At 38.0% G+C, this 17,882-nt stretch overlaps 1 protein-coding gene across 1 annotated transcript in view; it reads left to right on the top strand.

Moving 5' to 3' along the window:
• The window catches only part of GABBR2 (gamma-aminobutyric acid type B receptor subunit 2), a 470,259-nt gene that overhangs the window by 90,505 nt on the left and 361,872 nt on the right, over positions 1-17,882 (top strand). The window contains exon 2 of the mRNA XM_067292420.1: positions 12,830-12,967. Coding sequence (XP_067148521.1) covers positions 12,830-12,967 — 138 coding nt within the window. The remainder of the gene's footprint in view (positions 1-12,829; positions 12,968-17,882) is intronic.

Below are 17,882 nucleotides of genomic sequence, written 5' to 3'. Positions count from 1 at the left end.
CAGTGAATGTTGTCTACCTTGACTTCAGCAAGGCTTTCGACACTGTCTCCCATAACATCCTCACAGACAAGCTCAGGAAGTGTGGGTTAGATGAGTGGCCGGCGAGGTGGCTTGAGAACTGGCTGAATGGCAGAGCTCAGAGGGTTGTGATCAGCGGCACAGAGTCTAGCTGGAGGCCTGTAGCTAGTGGTGTCCCCCAGGGGTCAGTACTGGGTCCGGTCTTGTTCAACTTCTTCATCAATGACCTGGATGAAGGGACAGAGTGCACCCTCAGCAAGTTTGCCAATGATACAAAACTGGGAGGAGTGGCGGATACACCAAAAGGCTGTGCTGCCATTCCGAGGGACCTCGGCAGGCTAGAGAGATGCGCAGAGGGGAACCTCCTGAAGTTCAACAAAGGCAAGTGCAGGATTCTGCACCTAGGGAGGAATAATGCCAGTCACCAGTACAGGTTGGGGGTTGACCTGCTGGAAAGCAGCTCTGCGGAGAAGGATCTGGGAGTCCTGGTGGACAACAAGTTGAGCATGAGGCAGCAATGTGCCCCTGTGGTCAAGAAGGCCAATGGCATCCTGGGGTGCATTAGAAAGAGTGTTGCCTGCAGGTCGAGGGAGGTGATCCTTCCCCTCTACTCAGCCCTGGTGAGGCCACATCTGGAGTACTGTGTCCAATTCTGGGCTCCCCAGTACAAGAGAGACATGGAGCTACTGGAGCAAAAGGCTACAAAGATGATTAGGGGACTGGAGCATCTCTCCTATGAGGAAAGGCTGCAAGAGCTGGGACTGTTCAGCCTGCAGAAGAGTAGACTGGGAGGGGATCTTATCAATGTACACAAATATCTTAAGGGAGGGTGTCAAGAGGATGGGGTCAGACTCTTCTCAGTGGTGCCCATGATAGGATGAGAGGCAATGGGCACAAACTGAAACACAGGAGGTTCCATCTGAATATGAGGAAAAACTTCACTGTGAGGGTGACAGAGCACTGGAACAGGTTTCCCAGAGAGGTTGTGGAATCTCCTTCCTTAGAGGTGTTCAAAAGCTGTCTGGACAGGGTCCTGGGACGTATGTGCTGCAAGTGGTTCTGCTTGAGCAGGGGGGTTGGACTAGATGATCTCCAGAGGTCCCTACCGACCTCAACCATTCCGTGATTCTATGAGACTCAGCTTTGAGTCTGCTCCTTGTTGCAGGAAAGCCCACAACACTTGCCAGGTTTGAGTCTTTCTGGAAGCTCCTTCTGGCAGTCTCTCCATCACTATCTGCCTTCCTGTCCCAGTCTGCACTCTGGAGGTGTGCGCATGGGGGCCACAATGACTAACACGCCATTTGTCTTGGCAAGTTTGAACCAGGAGCACATTCAGTCTGTCTAAGGTGCTGTAAGTCCATTTGCTGTAGACCATGCTTGCTCTACATGGATATAACTTTTTATTCCTTCCTCCTTTCTATTCCCTTGATTAAAAATTCCCTCTCATCCGGAATATTCTCAGAAAGGTAGGTGGTTAGGACAGCATAGTTCTCCTATGAGTAACAGAGTTTATTTGAAGACATCCACCACAGGAAATATGATGACCAGTGGGGTCAGAAGTAAGTTTTAGAGTGTTCTTGGCATTACAGGCATATTCTACTTACTAGCAAAGTCCAGTATTGTAGACATAACTAAGGCAAGCCAAGTCACCATTCAAAATTTGTTTTTCAGCCTGGTGGAATAGGAGGAAATAGATACTTTAGTCTTTGGGACAAGGGAGCAGGCACCTAACCTGATCCGTGGGCTCTGAGAGTTTCTAGATCTGGACTGTAGTCCAGTGCTACGCTACAGTTTAAGCCAAATGAATTTCATTTGGCTTTTACAGGGTAATTTAAGTGGTAGCTTATCCAAATGATCACAGATTATTACTTCTTAAATAAATTAGTTTAGGAGGGTTTCATTCACTGTAGACAAAATTCAACTGTTTTACATCACAGGAAGATTTTAATTAAAAAGCATAGATGTATCACACTAGATTTTCTTGATCTTTGGGTCAAGAAATTTATTTTTGTTCTTCTTAATTCATTAAGCCATTTTTTGTTTCTCACTTTGTCAGTTGTATTTTTATTCTGCCCTGTGTCTGTGTTTCCAAAATTCTTGATGAAAAAAATAGAATTTCATATAATATTGCTTCAGAAAAAGTCATGCTGCATACCACATAGCACGCTTCACAACCAAGATTTTACTCTAAAGGGAAAGCATTTAATCTTATTTTTCAAAAATATCATATGCTTTCTGACCACTTCCTGGGACTTAAATGTATCTCAAGAATGCCACAGACATCCTTGTGGTAGCTTAGGAGATCTTCTCATGTCTTCTAGGTAAGAGACTATTAGAAGTTACAAGAACAATTCTGAAGGCTTTGGAAGTCTTCTATAGATAAAGCTGTCTAAATTGAAAGCAAGGTTTTCAGATGAGTTCCTTAAACCACTAGGCATATTCTCCTGCCTCTTGTCCTCCCTAAGTTTATTTAAAGTGAAACTTCTGCAGCTGTGTAAACAGAAAGACAACCCTGTTGCTGGAGCACATATAGGACACACAGTCTATTTCAGTATGAGACTCAATCAGGAAGCTGTTGAAGAACTCTTTTTTCCAATCTTTTCACACTCAAAATAATGTCTTAATTTAATTTCTTCTCAAAAAAATAATAAGAAATATATTTCCCTTTTACCCTTACAAACTGGAATCTTTTTCAGGAGCAAGTAGGTCATGGGAAAGAAAGACTTCATATTCCAAACTTCTCCCACAACTGATTATTGCTGAATGGTGATGGCCAGGTGATTTTTCAAAATATCATTGCACTCCCATCTCTGTTTCAGTGGCACCTTATAACTCAGAAGTGAGATGCCAGGCATACTATGATGTATACTGCTGTTACTTCAAATGTTTTGTTTCACTGGCTCACTTCCATTTTCTTCCATTGACAAGAGATTCTTGATTGTTGTTTATAAATTCGGACTGTCTCCTTCTATAGTTTCTTCTTATTTCAGTCATTCCTTTTATTTGCTGCAAAGAGCATAACTGCAGTTAAGTTAAACTTCAGTTTTCAGTGTACTAAAAAGGTGGAAGTCAACAGTTCAGAGATGGTGATCCTTACCTGTGTTAGATATTCTTTCTTTCTCACAAAATGACCTGGGAAAAATAATCCTCTTATTAAAAAACAGAAGGTAATATTTATGCTTTTAAAACATACATGTGGATAACATGAATGAATCAAAGAGCATAATGTATAGTGTCTGTGTATAAAGTCATCAAGGCATGATTAAGGACATGCATTTAACCTCTAATCAATATCTTATTGAATTTAGTGACATTCAGGCAGTACTTACAATGCTCAAAGATTGATTGTCACACTATCTTCTGGAGAAAGGAACAAATGTTACCCTATCAATAGTAAGCATAATAAAAAGTGAACATTGCTTAAACTAAACTTTTTAAAGGTTGTTTCACAAAATCAATTTAACTAAAAGTAGAAGGAAGTACTGTATTAAGAAACTATTTTGATTATTCATGCTTAAAGACAAACCTTCTGCAGTGCTCATCCTCTAGATCTAGAAAAGCATGTTTATCATGTTTAAATGTGATCACACACATCTTTTAACTTTTGTGACTTTCCTTATATTGTAAAATGGCACCAATAATGGAATGAAAGGAAATCTAACCTAAATATTCAGATAGAGAGTGACTAGATCTGCTGTGATCTATGAAAAGACAGGTTATTTATGGAAGTGTAATATTAAACAGTGATGAGTGAAGGGAAGAAAAAGAAATGTGAAGACATCAAATGAGGCAAGTACCAAATTGAACAATTGATATTAGTGACTACGTGTTGAGCCTGCCAAAATTATCTCCGTTAGCACTTCAATTTGTACTTGGGCTGCAACTAGCAAATAACCTTGTAAATTGACTACAGTACATGTCTTTCTCTCAAAATGAGAGGCAACAAAATAGTATGTAGTTTACATCAATAAATTTAAGTGATAATGATCTTGGGGCTCAAGTGTCTGAAACAATTAGCACCTTCTGAGGTTACTTAAATACCAAAACACTACTGATTTGCTAGGAGAATTTTAAAAAGCCTTTTGCTGCAAATAAAGAACGTAAATATTTTCCTCATCTTAATGAATAATTAAAATTAATTCTCTGTTTTGTTAGGAAACACTGTGATATTGAACTATGGTAAAAATTGGAAAAGCTGGAGGAGTTTGAGCCTGCTTATTCTCAACAACAGGATGTGTTCTTTGTTTTTCAAATATCTTTGAATATATTATTTTTTCTACACCATTTTTCCAAAATTTTATGAACTTCCATAATGCCATTTATTTCCAAAAAGCGTAACAAAAATGCAGCAGTACCGATTACATAGGAAGAAACAGAAGTGAGCAAGGGACTGTTCTCCTCCCCTTTAATACTGAAATATACCAAAATATCTGATAAGTGTTTGAGTACTGGGATGTCAGAGAAAACAACACTCCACAAAGACTTAGTTTTGCTTTTTATTAAAAACAAGATGTAAAATTTTTGCTAAATATTTCTGCTATAAAATCAAGAATGCAAATAGCCACATGAAGTTTTAAGGATGCTTGAAAAAAATTCCTAAAAAGAGACAGCATTGTGTGTGAACTTTCATCCATTTTAATCAATGTTGCTAATTACGAAACATCTATAAAATTATCTTGTGTAATATTTGAGATTGATGCACAAGTGAATGAGTTAAATACAATGGGCTGTATGTTGCGGGTGATTGGATATAGTGCAGATGTTGTAGAAGTCCCTTCTGGTCCTAGAATCTTTGAATCAACACTAATTCAAGCTCTAGCTAGATGACAGATCTAGCTGCAGAATAATCCAGGAGGACTCGATATATTATACTGAGGGATCTGATCAATTGCACATAATGTGCAATCAGATCTCTCTAAGGCCTTGGCCCAAATGCTATTCAGAACGAGATGTTAATGTTTTGAATTTATGTCCGCTGGCTTACAGAAGTCCTGCTCAGTGTTACCTGAATTATGAATTTCACCACCATATAGCCCCAGAACAACCTGTGCATGAGATCAGTGGTACAGCTAGACACAGTGGGAAAATAACATTACTCCAGACATAATGGCATGTCCGACAAGAGGAGAAACAAAATGAAAGTTGAAATTGAGTTCCCTCGGTACAATAATAATGTTTGTGTTCACTAACTCTGGTTGAACCACTGAAGAAGAAACTGTCACTCTGCAAAGAAAAGGCATTATTGCAGCCAGTTAAAGCTAAGCTTAAGATCAAGAATCCTGTCTGAGAAAAGCATTAGATAAATTGAGAGTCTGCATTAACTGAAATATTATGGACACATGGAAGGAAGTCACTACCCCTTATTGCTGATGAGCATGCTGCCTTAAGAGCATGAAGTGGTCCTACCAGACTGAAATGAATGAGGTTGAAGAGGAGTGATACAGATACTGAAATTTTCTGAGTTCAGAGGATTTCTGGCCTAACTCCATGGGTACCAGAACCATTAATGAAACGCCCAAAGTGAGGACTGTGAACACAATTTAGAATATGTAGGCCTTATAAATTATCTTTTAAGATATTGGATGGACATATCAGAGGCCTTTGAAAGTATGTTATTTATAATGCACCATGAGAATGGTTAGAAGTCTTATATTAGCAATATGAAACAGTGACATAAATGATGCTAGTCCTAAAACATTATAATACTGCTAGCAACTAGAACTAAGTGATTCAGGTAAGTTCTGTTTTTTCAAAAGACTTAGGAATCACATTATTAAAAGACAGTGATCTTCATATCATTATGCAAAGTGATTCTGAATGATCTCCTAAACTTCTCTCTGTGGAATAGTTACAGATCAAGGTAGCTCTGTTGTTACTACATATTTAATCACTGGAAACTTAGGTAGAGTCAGTTTTGATTACACAGGGTTTATCTACTTGCTACATTCCAACTCCATTTCATACTGAAGTTCTTAAACTGGAATCTTCTAATGTAAATGCTATATACTAGATGAACTAGTAAAGAGACAGAAAATAGAAGTCATGATAAATGAAAAAATGATAAGTGGATAAAACTGTAGAAAGTGGGTATACTCCTCTTATAAGGAGAGAGAGGAAATTTTTGTTTGTCTTGCTGGATGGACTCAGTTCCCAAATAATGTGTGAGAACTCAGGTGCCAAATAGTAGTGAACCAGGAAAAAATAAATGACACTGAGCAAGAAGTTGAGCCTTCACAGAGTGTTTAGACAGTTGCTTAGGCAATTTGGGGACAGAAGAGGTAGTGGTCACAGTCACTAGAGAGCCAGTGTGGTGGTAGGTGAGGTAGGCGGTATCAGAGGCAGAATATAAGTTGTTAAGTGGGATGTTAAACACCAGTACCTTAGCAGCAGCATTCTGTCAACTATAGCCTGTACAGCAGGCAGGATTAGATAAAGAAGTTGCTAGGTGAAGTCTCAAAGTGTGGCTGATAAAAAAGTGTCAAGACGAGGGAGTTAAGTTACTGGGAAGTATTTCTTTGAACAGATGAAGTCCCTTGATTCTTTATCCATTCTTTCTAAACCAAAATGAAATCTGATTGCTAGTACTTAAAATTAAAAGACGATAGAGAAGGCTCACACTATACATTGGGAAGCATATATAGAAGACCCCCACAGTTTGGGGTGAATTCATTTCAGTCTTGACATACAGAGGTTTGTGGTGGTAGTGGTGGAAATTTTGTTTGTTTGTTTAATCCCTTAAATAGAGAACACAGGAATGGCTACAGTGGGTTGGACCAAGAAGTAGTACAAGTTCTCAGCATTGTCCTGGAACAGATAATTTGCAGACCACATAAGGATAGGGAAAACCTTTAATCCTACTTCTCCAGAACACTGTCCTAGCCACCAATGATTTGTGATTCAGGAGTTTCCTGAGAAAATCACTGTCAATGTATTATGAACTTCTTGACTGTTTTTTGATCTATGAATTGGCTCAATTTCTTTTCATACATCTGTGAACTTTTAGCATTCAGAAGATCACATGGCAAGACTTTACACAGCTAACAGCACTGTGTGAAGAAGTTTAGAACAAAGGAAAGGAGGATCCATTCAGTGGATAACGACATTGCCACAGGATGTTGCGGATGTCAAAGTGATGGTTTCAAGAGCAGTTGGACAAACTCATGAAATGAAAATCCAGCAAGGGCTATTAAAGGCAAAAATTGAATTTCTGGCTCAGAAAGTCCCTAAGCTGCAGACATCTGAAGACTTCTCTCTCAGGAGAAGCATGGCCTGCCCATAGCCCAGGCATAGGATGTTAATCTGATGGACCTTTGGTGTAGCTCAGAAAAGTTGTTCATAGGTTCTTAACTGAAATGCATTCACTTTAAGGAAGTGAAGGAAAATCATACATTTAATTAGGTATTCCTCATCTCTTAGCTCCTTTCATGCTGATAGTGTAGTATGGAGTTAGTTCTTGAGCAAGATGTTCAGAGGTAGATACAAATAATGCTATTTAACACTGTTCTCTTTCTTCAAGGAGCTCTCTTCAGGTAGTATGAACTTCTCTTTCCAGTGATATTCAGTGCAGAGTTCTGCTGAAAAGTTAAAAAGTTTAATATTTCCATATGCTGATGACAGCTGTTGATTCTTCCCTCTCATCACAAAAGATCTCTAACCTTAGTAGTCAGTAGCTCAATAGATATCAAAATGTTTTCTCAGGTTTACTTTTACTGAGACAAGTAGAGTTGTGTTGGAATACAGCTAACCGCATAGCTATCCAACAACTAGAAGTCTAAATATAATCATGCTTCTGACTGGTGTGTCTATTCACAATTCTCATTGCTATTTGTAAAACTGCAAATCTAACTAGATCAGTTAAACTACAAGTACCTGTTCATCTGCTACTCCTATAATTACTCAAACCTGTCAATGGTGTAGGAGTCAGCAAAACTTCACACACCAGACAAGTATAAATTTCCTTTCTCAGCATTAGGGATTTTCACTGTGTCACACTTCTTGTGGCCCTGAGGGTTTGTATACACACCCCAATATCTCACTGTCTGCCAGACAGCCTTCCTACAACTAACAACCAGCAGAAGTCAGTTCTGCTTGTCCTGACCTCAGTGATGCCCTGTGCAGCTGAAATAGAGGACAATCTGTTAAACACTGGGTGCAGCGGAGATGGTGTCTCTTTTTTATCCAGCTCCCTTCCTATTCTCTCCAGTGAGGTTTCTTGTCCTTGTGCATCTGTTATGCTTCAGGCTGTACTTTCTCCCTGTTCACTCCGATTCCTTTCTTGGTGGAGGGTGATAGTTCTTATCTGACAGTCTCTCATTTAAGGAGGTTTCAGGAAGGTTGTCTTCAGCCCCCCCAACTCATTCTATTCCTCTCTTATGCAGAAGTTCATCTGGCTATTTTTCTTAATCAAATAAGTGGTTCTTATTTCCCTTGGAAATGGGAACTATACCTTTGCCAGGCTCTATCTCTGATGTAAGTTTTTGCTTCAGTAAGAGGTAAAACTCTTTACAGGCCTTTGGTGCTTTGCTGATCTTTCTCAGTGTAAAGTTGTCCATATAATCTTCATGAAGTCAATATGTAAAGAGATACATTTAATATAATTATTTCATTTTGTTACATGGTTTATTACTGGCTTTTGAATGAGACTAGACACAGCAATTAGTGTGTTTTCTTCCTAAGAAAACTGTAGCACTTACCAAATCACAAGTATTTGAAGTTACAGTTATGGTACTAGATTCCTCTAACCAAATGCATTATGCCCATCCTCAGTGTTTCAACAGACAGTCCAGATCAACAGCACAGCGTGTTTGTCTGTTCCTATATGAGAGTCAAAAGTGACCTGGCTGCAGTTCAGCTTAGCAAAATAGCAGTGTTAATGGCAATTTAGGTGAAAGAGCAAAACTATCTAGCAAAAGCAGCGTTGGCTCCTTCGGATGATATTTTTTATCATTAAAGTGCCTGACATTTTAGGAGGGATTCTTTCCCGTTCATTGTTGTTAGTCACGCTCCAAATAATAAGCCAGTCAGCTTCTTGTCAGCTGCATACAGCCAGGACTCTGCAGCCTCTGCTTTTGAATGTACACTTAGCCTGTTATGCAAGCTTTTGTGGTATTGTAATTAGATTGCTGCATAGCTTTGCTCATGGAGCTAGCTATAGTCACTTGGCTACCATGATTCAAGAACTCATTTGGTTATATGGTGAGCATTTCTCTGGCATCTGTACTTGTTGCCTTTCAACAATGTTTAAATTGCCCACTTTAGGGCTACATTAGGGTTCGGTAAAAGAGGATCATAAGCAGCAAGAGTGGCCTTCTGGGATCTCTAAAAAGTCATGTTTTTTAAAAAGGGTTGGGGAACACGTTCCTCGGACTAGAGGCAGGGAGAAACCTTTTGTAATGGCTTGTCTGTCTGGCTAGATAGAGGTATTATTTTTATCTGAACATTTATTTTTTAAAGCTTGTGACAGACTGTTCTGTTGCTTTCAGGGATGAATGTTATATGCAGAGTATGTTGTGAAATGTGACATTAAACAAATGTGAAGTTCTGCTTTGTCCTATCTTTCTCATTTTTTCCCTTTGTTTCTTTCCACTTGTGGCCACAGTTTTAAGTTCTTTTTGTTCATCTCTGGGACATACTTTGGACTAATTTGGTAGTTTGCTCAAATAGCAGACTGACTCCTCTGGTTATTTGTGGTGGGCTAAAACACAGAGAGTCTGAGACCAATCAGGAAGAAAGAACAACAATGAGAGCATGCTAGGATTATGGCTGAATCGCATTCAGTAGAACTGCATAAGTAAGTACTTTGGATTGATCAGTAATATATTTCAGCAATATGAAGCTTTTGACTTTAGGGAGGATAAAAGAAGCATTCAGCATGCCTTTCGAAGAGAATCACTGTGTGATTGAAAATTGAATTGTGAAGGGTTCAATGTTTTTGTGCAAATATCTTTATAAACATGAAAAGATCAAATAAATAACAAAGAAAAAGCCTTATCATCAGCAATCCTGAATTTCTTAGGGAATCTGCCTGCTTGGATCCTGCTACTGTCACGTGAAGGGAGGAAAAGGGGTAATCAACATTTGCCTGCCAGAGCCCTCCTCAAAAGGACTTTCACTGAGTCAGATTCGCAAAGTTGATCAAAATAAACAATTTATTAAAGCAACAGATCAACAGGTTCAGGATTGCCGGTGATAAATGCACTTACTGCAACAAATTCTACTTTTTCTGAGTTCAAACTGATAATTAAGCGCTTTCAGCAACGGTATTTTTCCCGGGGTAACGTCCAACATTGTCGGAGGCGTAAACCTTACCAAGAAGGAGTCCCTGTTTGGGGAGGAGAGAGGTCCAGGCCCTTTGGCCCGGCCGTAGGTCGGTGTTCTTGTCCTCAAAATGGAGGATCGTTTATGTACTGAATTTATACTCTTGGCAAGGTGGGGCTGAGTCAAACACTGTGGGATGATTGGTCCTTGTTGAGCTCAGCAGAGGGTGTCAGTGGCTGCTGGCCTTTTTTGTTTTTTGCCCTTAGCAACAACACCAGGCTGCAAGACTCCCGCCTCGCCCCAGGTGTCGTTTTGGGTGGAGCAAAGTCGAGTGGTGGGACCTCTGCCTTGCCCTGGGCGTTGCCTCACCCCTCACCAACATGGGCATCAGACCGCAAATCACCCTGTATCCACTGTTTTCCCCACAGCAGGGAGGATCACAGATAATCATAGACCATTATCCCACAGATCCTTACAGCTGCATAAAGTTTGATTTACTTTACTGCAGCGAGGTCAGGGTCTAAAGAAACAATATGCAGGCAAATATTAGTTAAAAATCCATCAGTGTTTTGTGATATAATGGTGAATTTTAGTATGAATTTTATTTCAGATAGAGTACCATAGGTACACTACCATTTTATTTCTCTGTACCTTTTGTGTACCACTTCATGGGCTGCAGTTTCCAACTGTTGTTTTACTATCAGCATCCTCCTCCTTTCATACATGACCTGTACTCTTCCTAAATTGTTACTCAGTGAAACCTTGAAAACACATTCCGTAATTGTAAAAAATATTAATTATATTCTGTGGCTTTGAGTTGATATGAAAACCAATAGAATAATCTCTGTTGCTGCAGCTTGAAGTGGTGAGGTGCATGAGGGAAATGACTTGGCTAAATGTCAGATAAGTTCACATTTATTGTGCCAAGCCTTAGCATCCTTGGTTCCTTGATTGCTTATAGAACTAAGCAAGTAGTAGAGCATTCAAGCTGCATTTGAATAAGCATAAACTGATATTTAACTAGGGAGGTGGGGAAGGAAGGGTGGAGGACACTGCTTGCTCCAGTAATCACAATTTTAATTCTTTCTCTATGTGAGTTTTCCACCAATCCATCAAACTGACAAGCGAGCCTCTGCCACACTCAGTGGTTTGGTTTTTTTTTTTTCTGGATATATATATCTAACGTAATAAGGGGGGAAAGTTATAATACATTATACAATTAAAAAGAAATCTATGCAGTGCAAAACTGTATCCTTTTGAATAAGTAAGGGCAGTAATTCCATTCTTGCAAATAGAATGCAAATAGAATAATTTTTCTTTTAGAATATTAATTCAGTAAGAAGATTAATGTAAGCTTGCAAACTTCTTAGTTAAAATCTTTATTCTTTCAACAGAATGCAATGCAGTTACTACTTGGATGCTGATAGTAAATGAACTGGTTTATTGAATGGCTATAATGAAACATTGGAGGGTAGTGTACCATAGTTTTTATAAAGATTATATTTAAAGAAGATTTTCTAGAGGAGGGAAAAGAAGGAAGAGAATTATGTTTTAAAAAGATGGAGAGATAAAGACTCTACTGCTCCTGGGAACAGTGGCATCTACTGTGCAGCCTGTTGGGAACCCTGACTGCCAGTATGTTTTGGAATTAAATTCTGAACTTTAGGGACATGTTTTATTAATGCTCTGCTGGAATTAAACCATGGCTACATAAGATATTACGAAAGATTGATACTACTCTAATCCAGGACCGATATTCATATCTTTTGCAATATTGACTAGGATCCTCTTTGTTTTTCACTTTTAAAGCTCAGATTTACGGTAAAGTTCTTTACACTTGAAAAAGTGATCAAACTAATTGCCAGAGAATCACAGAGTAAGTCAAGTTAGAAGGGACCTGAGAAGGTCCAACCTCCTGCTCAAAACAGGGTCAGCTGTGAGATCAGATAAATTAATTCATAGCACTTTAAAAGAATATTTTTATATATTTGAAAACTTTGTGTTGTCTTTCTAAATGACAGGCTCTCTACTATATTTTTTTGGTACAGAATGCTGAAGTTTGACCTTAAGGAAAGGTTACTTAGGAGTCTTCATTATGAATAGAATCTTCTTTACAAAAAGAGATCAAGAGTACTGCTAAACTGTCTTCCAACTACAGAAGTCCTTCTAGCATCTAGTATTAAGTTCCAAATTTTGCTGTGGGAAATAATAGCTCTGAATGTAGAAAAAGTTTCAGTAATCATTTCTTGTTGCTGATTTTTTATTCTTTGTCAAATGGTGATATCAAAATTCAGATGTCACAGCTTTGGCTTGGAAGACAGGAGAGATTTTGAAAGATGTAAGGAGGGATTTTTCCATTATTTTACATATAGTGCATTAGAGGTCCAGAACAGAGTGCTCAAATTTTTCATATTTGGGCCATAAAATGTTATATATTGTAAATTGTATACTAGATATCCCTTCAACCCCCTGAAATTTTCCCCTGCCTAATAGTTTATTTCTTAGTTAATTATGTTATTTGAGATGGTGAATATTGCCATTATTTTTTTTCCAGTGTGACAATGCAAAAGGACTCAAAGCCTTCTATGATGCAATAAAATATGGACCTAACCATCTGATGGTTTTTGGTGGCGTATGTGCAACAGTTACTTCTATCATTGCTGAATCTCTAAAAGGATGGAATTTGGTTCAGGTAAGCCATCAAATAGCATATATTCAAATGCTGAATACCTTGTAATTCTGTATTTTTTTTAAACTTAGCATTTGATGCTTTTCAAGCTTAACATTTTGTGTAATTAGTATATCACAGATTTGAAGGTCAGTGGTTATGTGTAAAGACTGACAGCCATTTCTTTCTAGTATTAGATTCTAAGGCTTGGCATTGTGCTAAAAATTCTTGTGAGTATGCAACAGTGGTCATGTGTCTCAGTAGGTTAATTAAATACAGTTTATAGATGTATCTCAAAAAGCAACCTAAATTAAATAAAGATTGATCACTCTATATGAGCCAATCCAGGCCTTACCCAAACTTAGAAGAAACAATGCACCAGGCCTTAAATTATGATGCACTGAGGTCTTTACTAAGTCTCTCCTCAATCACCATGCAGTAATTCCTACTGACTTTAAAGTGTTAGAAGTGCATAAATTTTGAATTGTAACTGGATAAGTATCCAGTATTTGACTCACAGAGCACATTTAATCCCAGCTGCTCTTCTTTCTGGCTTTCTCAAAGGTCAAGTTTGTGGAAAGATTTCCTCCACAGAAGAATCAGAATTTATTAATACTAATCTTTAAAATGGTCATGCAGATGATAGCAGTATGATTTTCTTCATTTCTTCGGTCATCGGGCCAGTGATGATCTTTAGATTGATGGATGTTCACACGAGGTAGTCAGCCAATATTGCTGTTCAGCTGTGGAAAAGCCCTGGCTTCCTAATCAATATTCATACTGCCAGCAAACTCCAAGGTTCATTTTTTGTTTAATTTTGTCCAAAGATAAGCTCATCTTCTCTTGTTTTATTAAAAAGAATGGCAAAATAATAAATTAATATAATACAGCAATTACCTGAGGTTTCAGTTACAGTACAGACCCCTCTTTCCACCTGTGATACTCACTGTGATTAGCACAGAATGAGCAAATGAGGCATAATTAAGCTTGTGAAGAAGATGATGATCAGAGTGCAAATGCAAAATTCTTAGGAGGATAATTAAAATAGCTTGTTAACTGTGTTTGCAATGCTTGTCATATCAGATCCTTTTTTTTTATGCTTCAGGAACTTTTCTGATGTGAAAAAACATCAGTTCTACTATGGAAACAAAATAATACTGTATCTCTGGGGAGAGCAGGGAAAGCAATAGAAAGCTTGAAACTATCATGCAACAATCTTTCATAAAATGGCCTAGTCCATGGCCTAGGATGAAATATGTGCCTGGAGTTCTGCTATTTTGGAACTTGTCACATGGAACTTCCAGATTATTCAGGATGTTTTAAGGAGCTGGATTTCGTTGTGCTAAATCCTTTTCATCTGCAGTCAAGTTCTGCCTGCTGAAGTCTGAAAACCAATTCTTTAATGCAGTTGCTTAGTCACGAAGGAAAAGAAATTAGAAAGCTTCAATTTGCTTTTAAATGGCTGTATTTGTCAATGTATGTGGTAGCTTAATGATATTAAATATTGCTACCAGACAGCATCTATTTCTTTGTATTTAACAACTACAGCTGTGACTAAGTCTTAAACATTATTAATGGTATCAGTACATCAAGGGATTCTCTGCTGCTTGGGCTTAGTACCCTGCAGGAGCTAGATAAATCCTCAAATGGCATAAACCACTTCATGTCAGGATTTTATATATTGATTGACTAAATGATAAAAGAATGCAAATGAGAGCATGGCTGGGGAGTGTTTGAGGCTTAGTGGAAGCAACCTAGATACAGCTTGTAAAATACAGTGACAGCAATATATGTATCTGCAAATCAGCAGAAATAGCATGTATAAGATAGTGGGGAAAGGAAATACAAATCTTTTCCCTCCTAAGGATCCACAATCATAAACATCATGATTAAAAACATAACTTGAATAGAAAGAACTGACAGGAGTTTGCAGTTCTTGAAAGCAGAGAATAATATTCAGCCTGATAAAACACAAGACTGTCCTCTCTCAAAATTTGAAAATTCACCTCAGGGAATCATTAGGAAACTCATGCAAATAAAGAGTTATGTGAGCTTGTAATCATGATGAAATCATTTTATGTTGAAATCAAGAAACAGAATGAGGGAGGAAAGCAGCAAATATAGTCAAAACTAACATTGTGCTACTAAATAGAGGATTTGCATTTGGTTGTCTGACTCCATTGTTCTTTCCCTGTGCAGGCAGTTACAAAAGTAGAGCTCTTAACCCTAGCAGGAACATTTAATTTGATTTGATTTACACAGGTGTCATGTGATTGACCAAAAAGAAGACAGTCTTCCATACAAGAGAAATGCAGGATGATACTGAGAGTACTGGGAGGAACAGGGAAGAAAAGGATAAGAGAGTATAATAATTGAAAAGTTACTTTCCTTAGCAAATATGGTATGTGGCTGTCTGCCTGGGAAACTTTTCTCAAACCTTTATCCCTAAATTCCAACTTTCCAGGTGACTACATTTCCTATGTTTGGAGGATTTTCTCTTTTCTTCTTCCCTGTTCTCTTCACAAAAAGCCTCCATGAAACAAGCAGCAAAATAAAATGTAAAGAGTATGAACATTCTGGAAAATATTATGTTGCATTTGTTACTCAAATACAGTTAAAATCATGATGAGAGGATAGAAAAGGAGATGAATTTTTGCAAAACAGCTTCAGTCTCTACTCTCCTTACTGTATGCTGCTCCTAAAGACAATGTCTTTTTGGCTTTTGCTTCACTGTTTAAATGAGTTCACAGATGGCTTGCAACAATGTGAAATAGGGAAGACATCAGAATTTAAAGAGAGAGTCTCAGTCTGAAGGTTACTTGTTCTGTCTTATTTTCATTTCTTATAAACCATATCTAAACAGAACATATTCTTCCTCCCCTATGTTACTTGACAAATTTTGATATACTTATGATTCAAAATAGGGTAGGGAGGCTAACTCTGCCTTCAAGTGTTAGCGGATTTAATTATCTCCTAATGTAACAAAATTGATGATTTTTTAATGGAATTTTTTGTATCTGTGAAAAAAGCAAGTTGTTTTAGACAGCTAACCCTATGTCATCCTTAAATGACTTAAATGACTGAGGTATGGTAGGTGACACAACCTGCAAGCTGTTTTCTGAATTCATATTCTTCGTAGGAAAGTCTCAGACACACATTGCTTTTCTTGCAGTAAGTAATCTCTGTATGCCAGCAGTCATTATTTTGTAGAGTGATAATCTGAGCATGGGCTAGAGACTGCATGTGTAGCTTTGATCTCCAATTTGTGCTGTGGAATCCGTTTGACCCTTTGATATTTTGCTTTTAAAGTGTTAATAATCTGTGTGTCTTACAATGGGTCACAAAGGCTTGACAGTGTAATATCAGGCTGTTGCTTTGCTATAGGGGGAATGCTTCAATATCAGATTCTCCAGAATTCATTTTGTCCTGAATCCCTTTCAATGTGTATTTGACGCCATTAAACAGAAGGAAGAAGAATCAGTAATAGTATCTATAGTATATTGAAAATGACCAGCTGTATATTTTTACTTTGTGAGCTAAATTGTTCCTGCCAGTATCCAGGTAGTGCAGAATGGAGGAGATCCTTCAAAATTCAGTCTTACTCTTTTTATTTCAGGAGATCCATCAACTGTTTACCTCTCCATGTGAATTTATTATACTGGCAAAAACTTCTAATTTGTATAGATTGTTGTTTCTCTTATTTTGTATTGTCATCTATTACTTTTATTTTCCTGATTGCCATCTTCACATAAACATTTAACCAGGAGGAGAATTTTGGCCAAAATGGTCATGTCTCTTAACATGTGGACATTTTTTTCCATTTCGGAGATTTTTCTTTTTATTTGTATTGCGCTGTTTACACTTTTCTAGAGTCAGCTTCATTTATAATTTCCTTTAACTCTGGAAATAGCCTCTTTCAGAAACAAAGTCTAAATATAACTGCTCACTTGGAATATCCTCTTCTTTTACATATTTAATGTAATCCAGTCATAACTGCTGGCTTCTAGGCAGCTAGCTGCTACCAGTCCAGTGATTAGGTCATAATGACATTCAAAACAGAGAAACCTTGTTTTGAGTGCAGCATTTCATGTTAGAAAGTTTTCTTAAAAAATGATAGGTATCCTAATGATATTGGTTTTGTGGGCTGGACTTCTAGCCAATATGTCTCCCATGTTAATGCAGGGCAGTTTCACACATTGGAAAGAGATGTTATACTGAAAAAACTCCTTTTGTTGTCCTGCTCAGTGTAATACAGTATTAAGGTGCCTACTCCCAGATTTGTTGTTGTTGTTGTTGTTGTTGTTGTTATCCCAGAGATCCACAGGCATACTGTGTCTGAATTACCAGAAAGACTGGTGGTACCAAATAAAATTACTAACATTTCTCTTCTGTAGTTTCTTCCTGAAACAAGGCTGATGTGATTGCATTGTCAGTTGCCCCTAATAAGTTCTGACCGCTGGCCAACTTCAACCAAATTTTAACAAAGGGTTTCCCAAAGATTATTAGCATCTATACATTTTTATGAAAATGTGCTGCTGTGAAGCAGAAGAGGGTTCCAAACTAATGAAGGAGAAGCTGCAACATGAGCAGAGAGATAACTTGGAACCAGCCATGATATGTGTTGCTCCTTGCCCAGCTGGTGTTTATGGGAAGCAGACTGACTGTATTGAGCAGAGAGTTAAAAAAGTAGTGGAAAGAAACTGGAGAAAATGCAGAGGAGGAGTGAAGCCCAAAGGGATATGAAAGTAGGAGCTGGGGTGTGTGCTTTTGTGTGTGTGCTTAGGACATGCATCTGTAGGAAACCAAGCTTTATCAACCCCATTACTCATCAAAATACTTGCTAATACGGAATTCCACAACTACATGAGTGTTATAAACAGTGTTTTTTAAAAGTTCGGTAAAGCAAGTCATCACACAAGTTTCTATACTGACCACTGAA

This window comes from Apteryx mantelli, chromosome 2, assembly GCF_036417845.1.
Source record: "Apteryx mantelli isolate bAptMan1 chromosome 2, bAptMan1.hap1, whole genome shotgun sequence".
NCBI classification, from domain to species: Eukaryota; Metazoa; Chordata; class Aves; order Apterygiformes; family Apterygidae; genus Apteryx; species Apteryx mantelli.
Note: the sequence above shows the minus strand (reverse complement) of the source record. Positions and strands in the feature narration are given on the sequence as shown.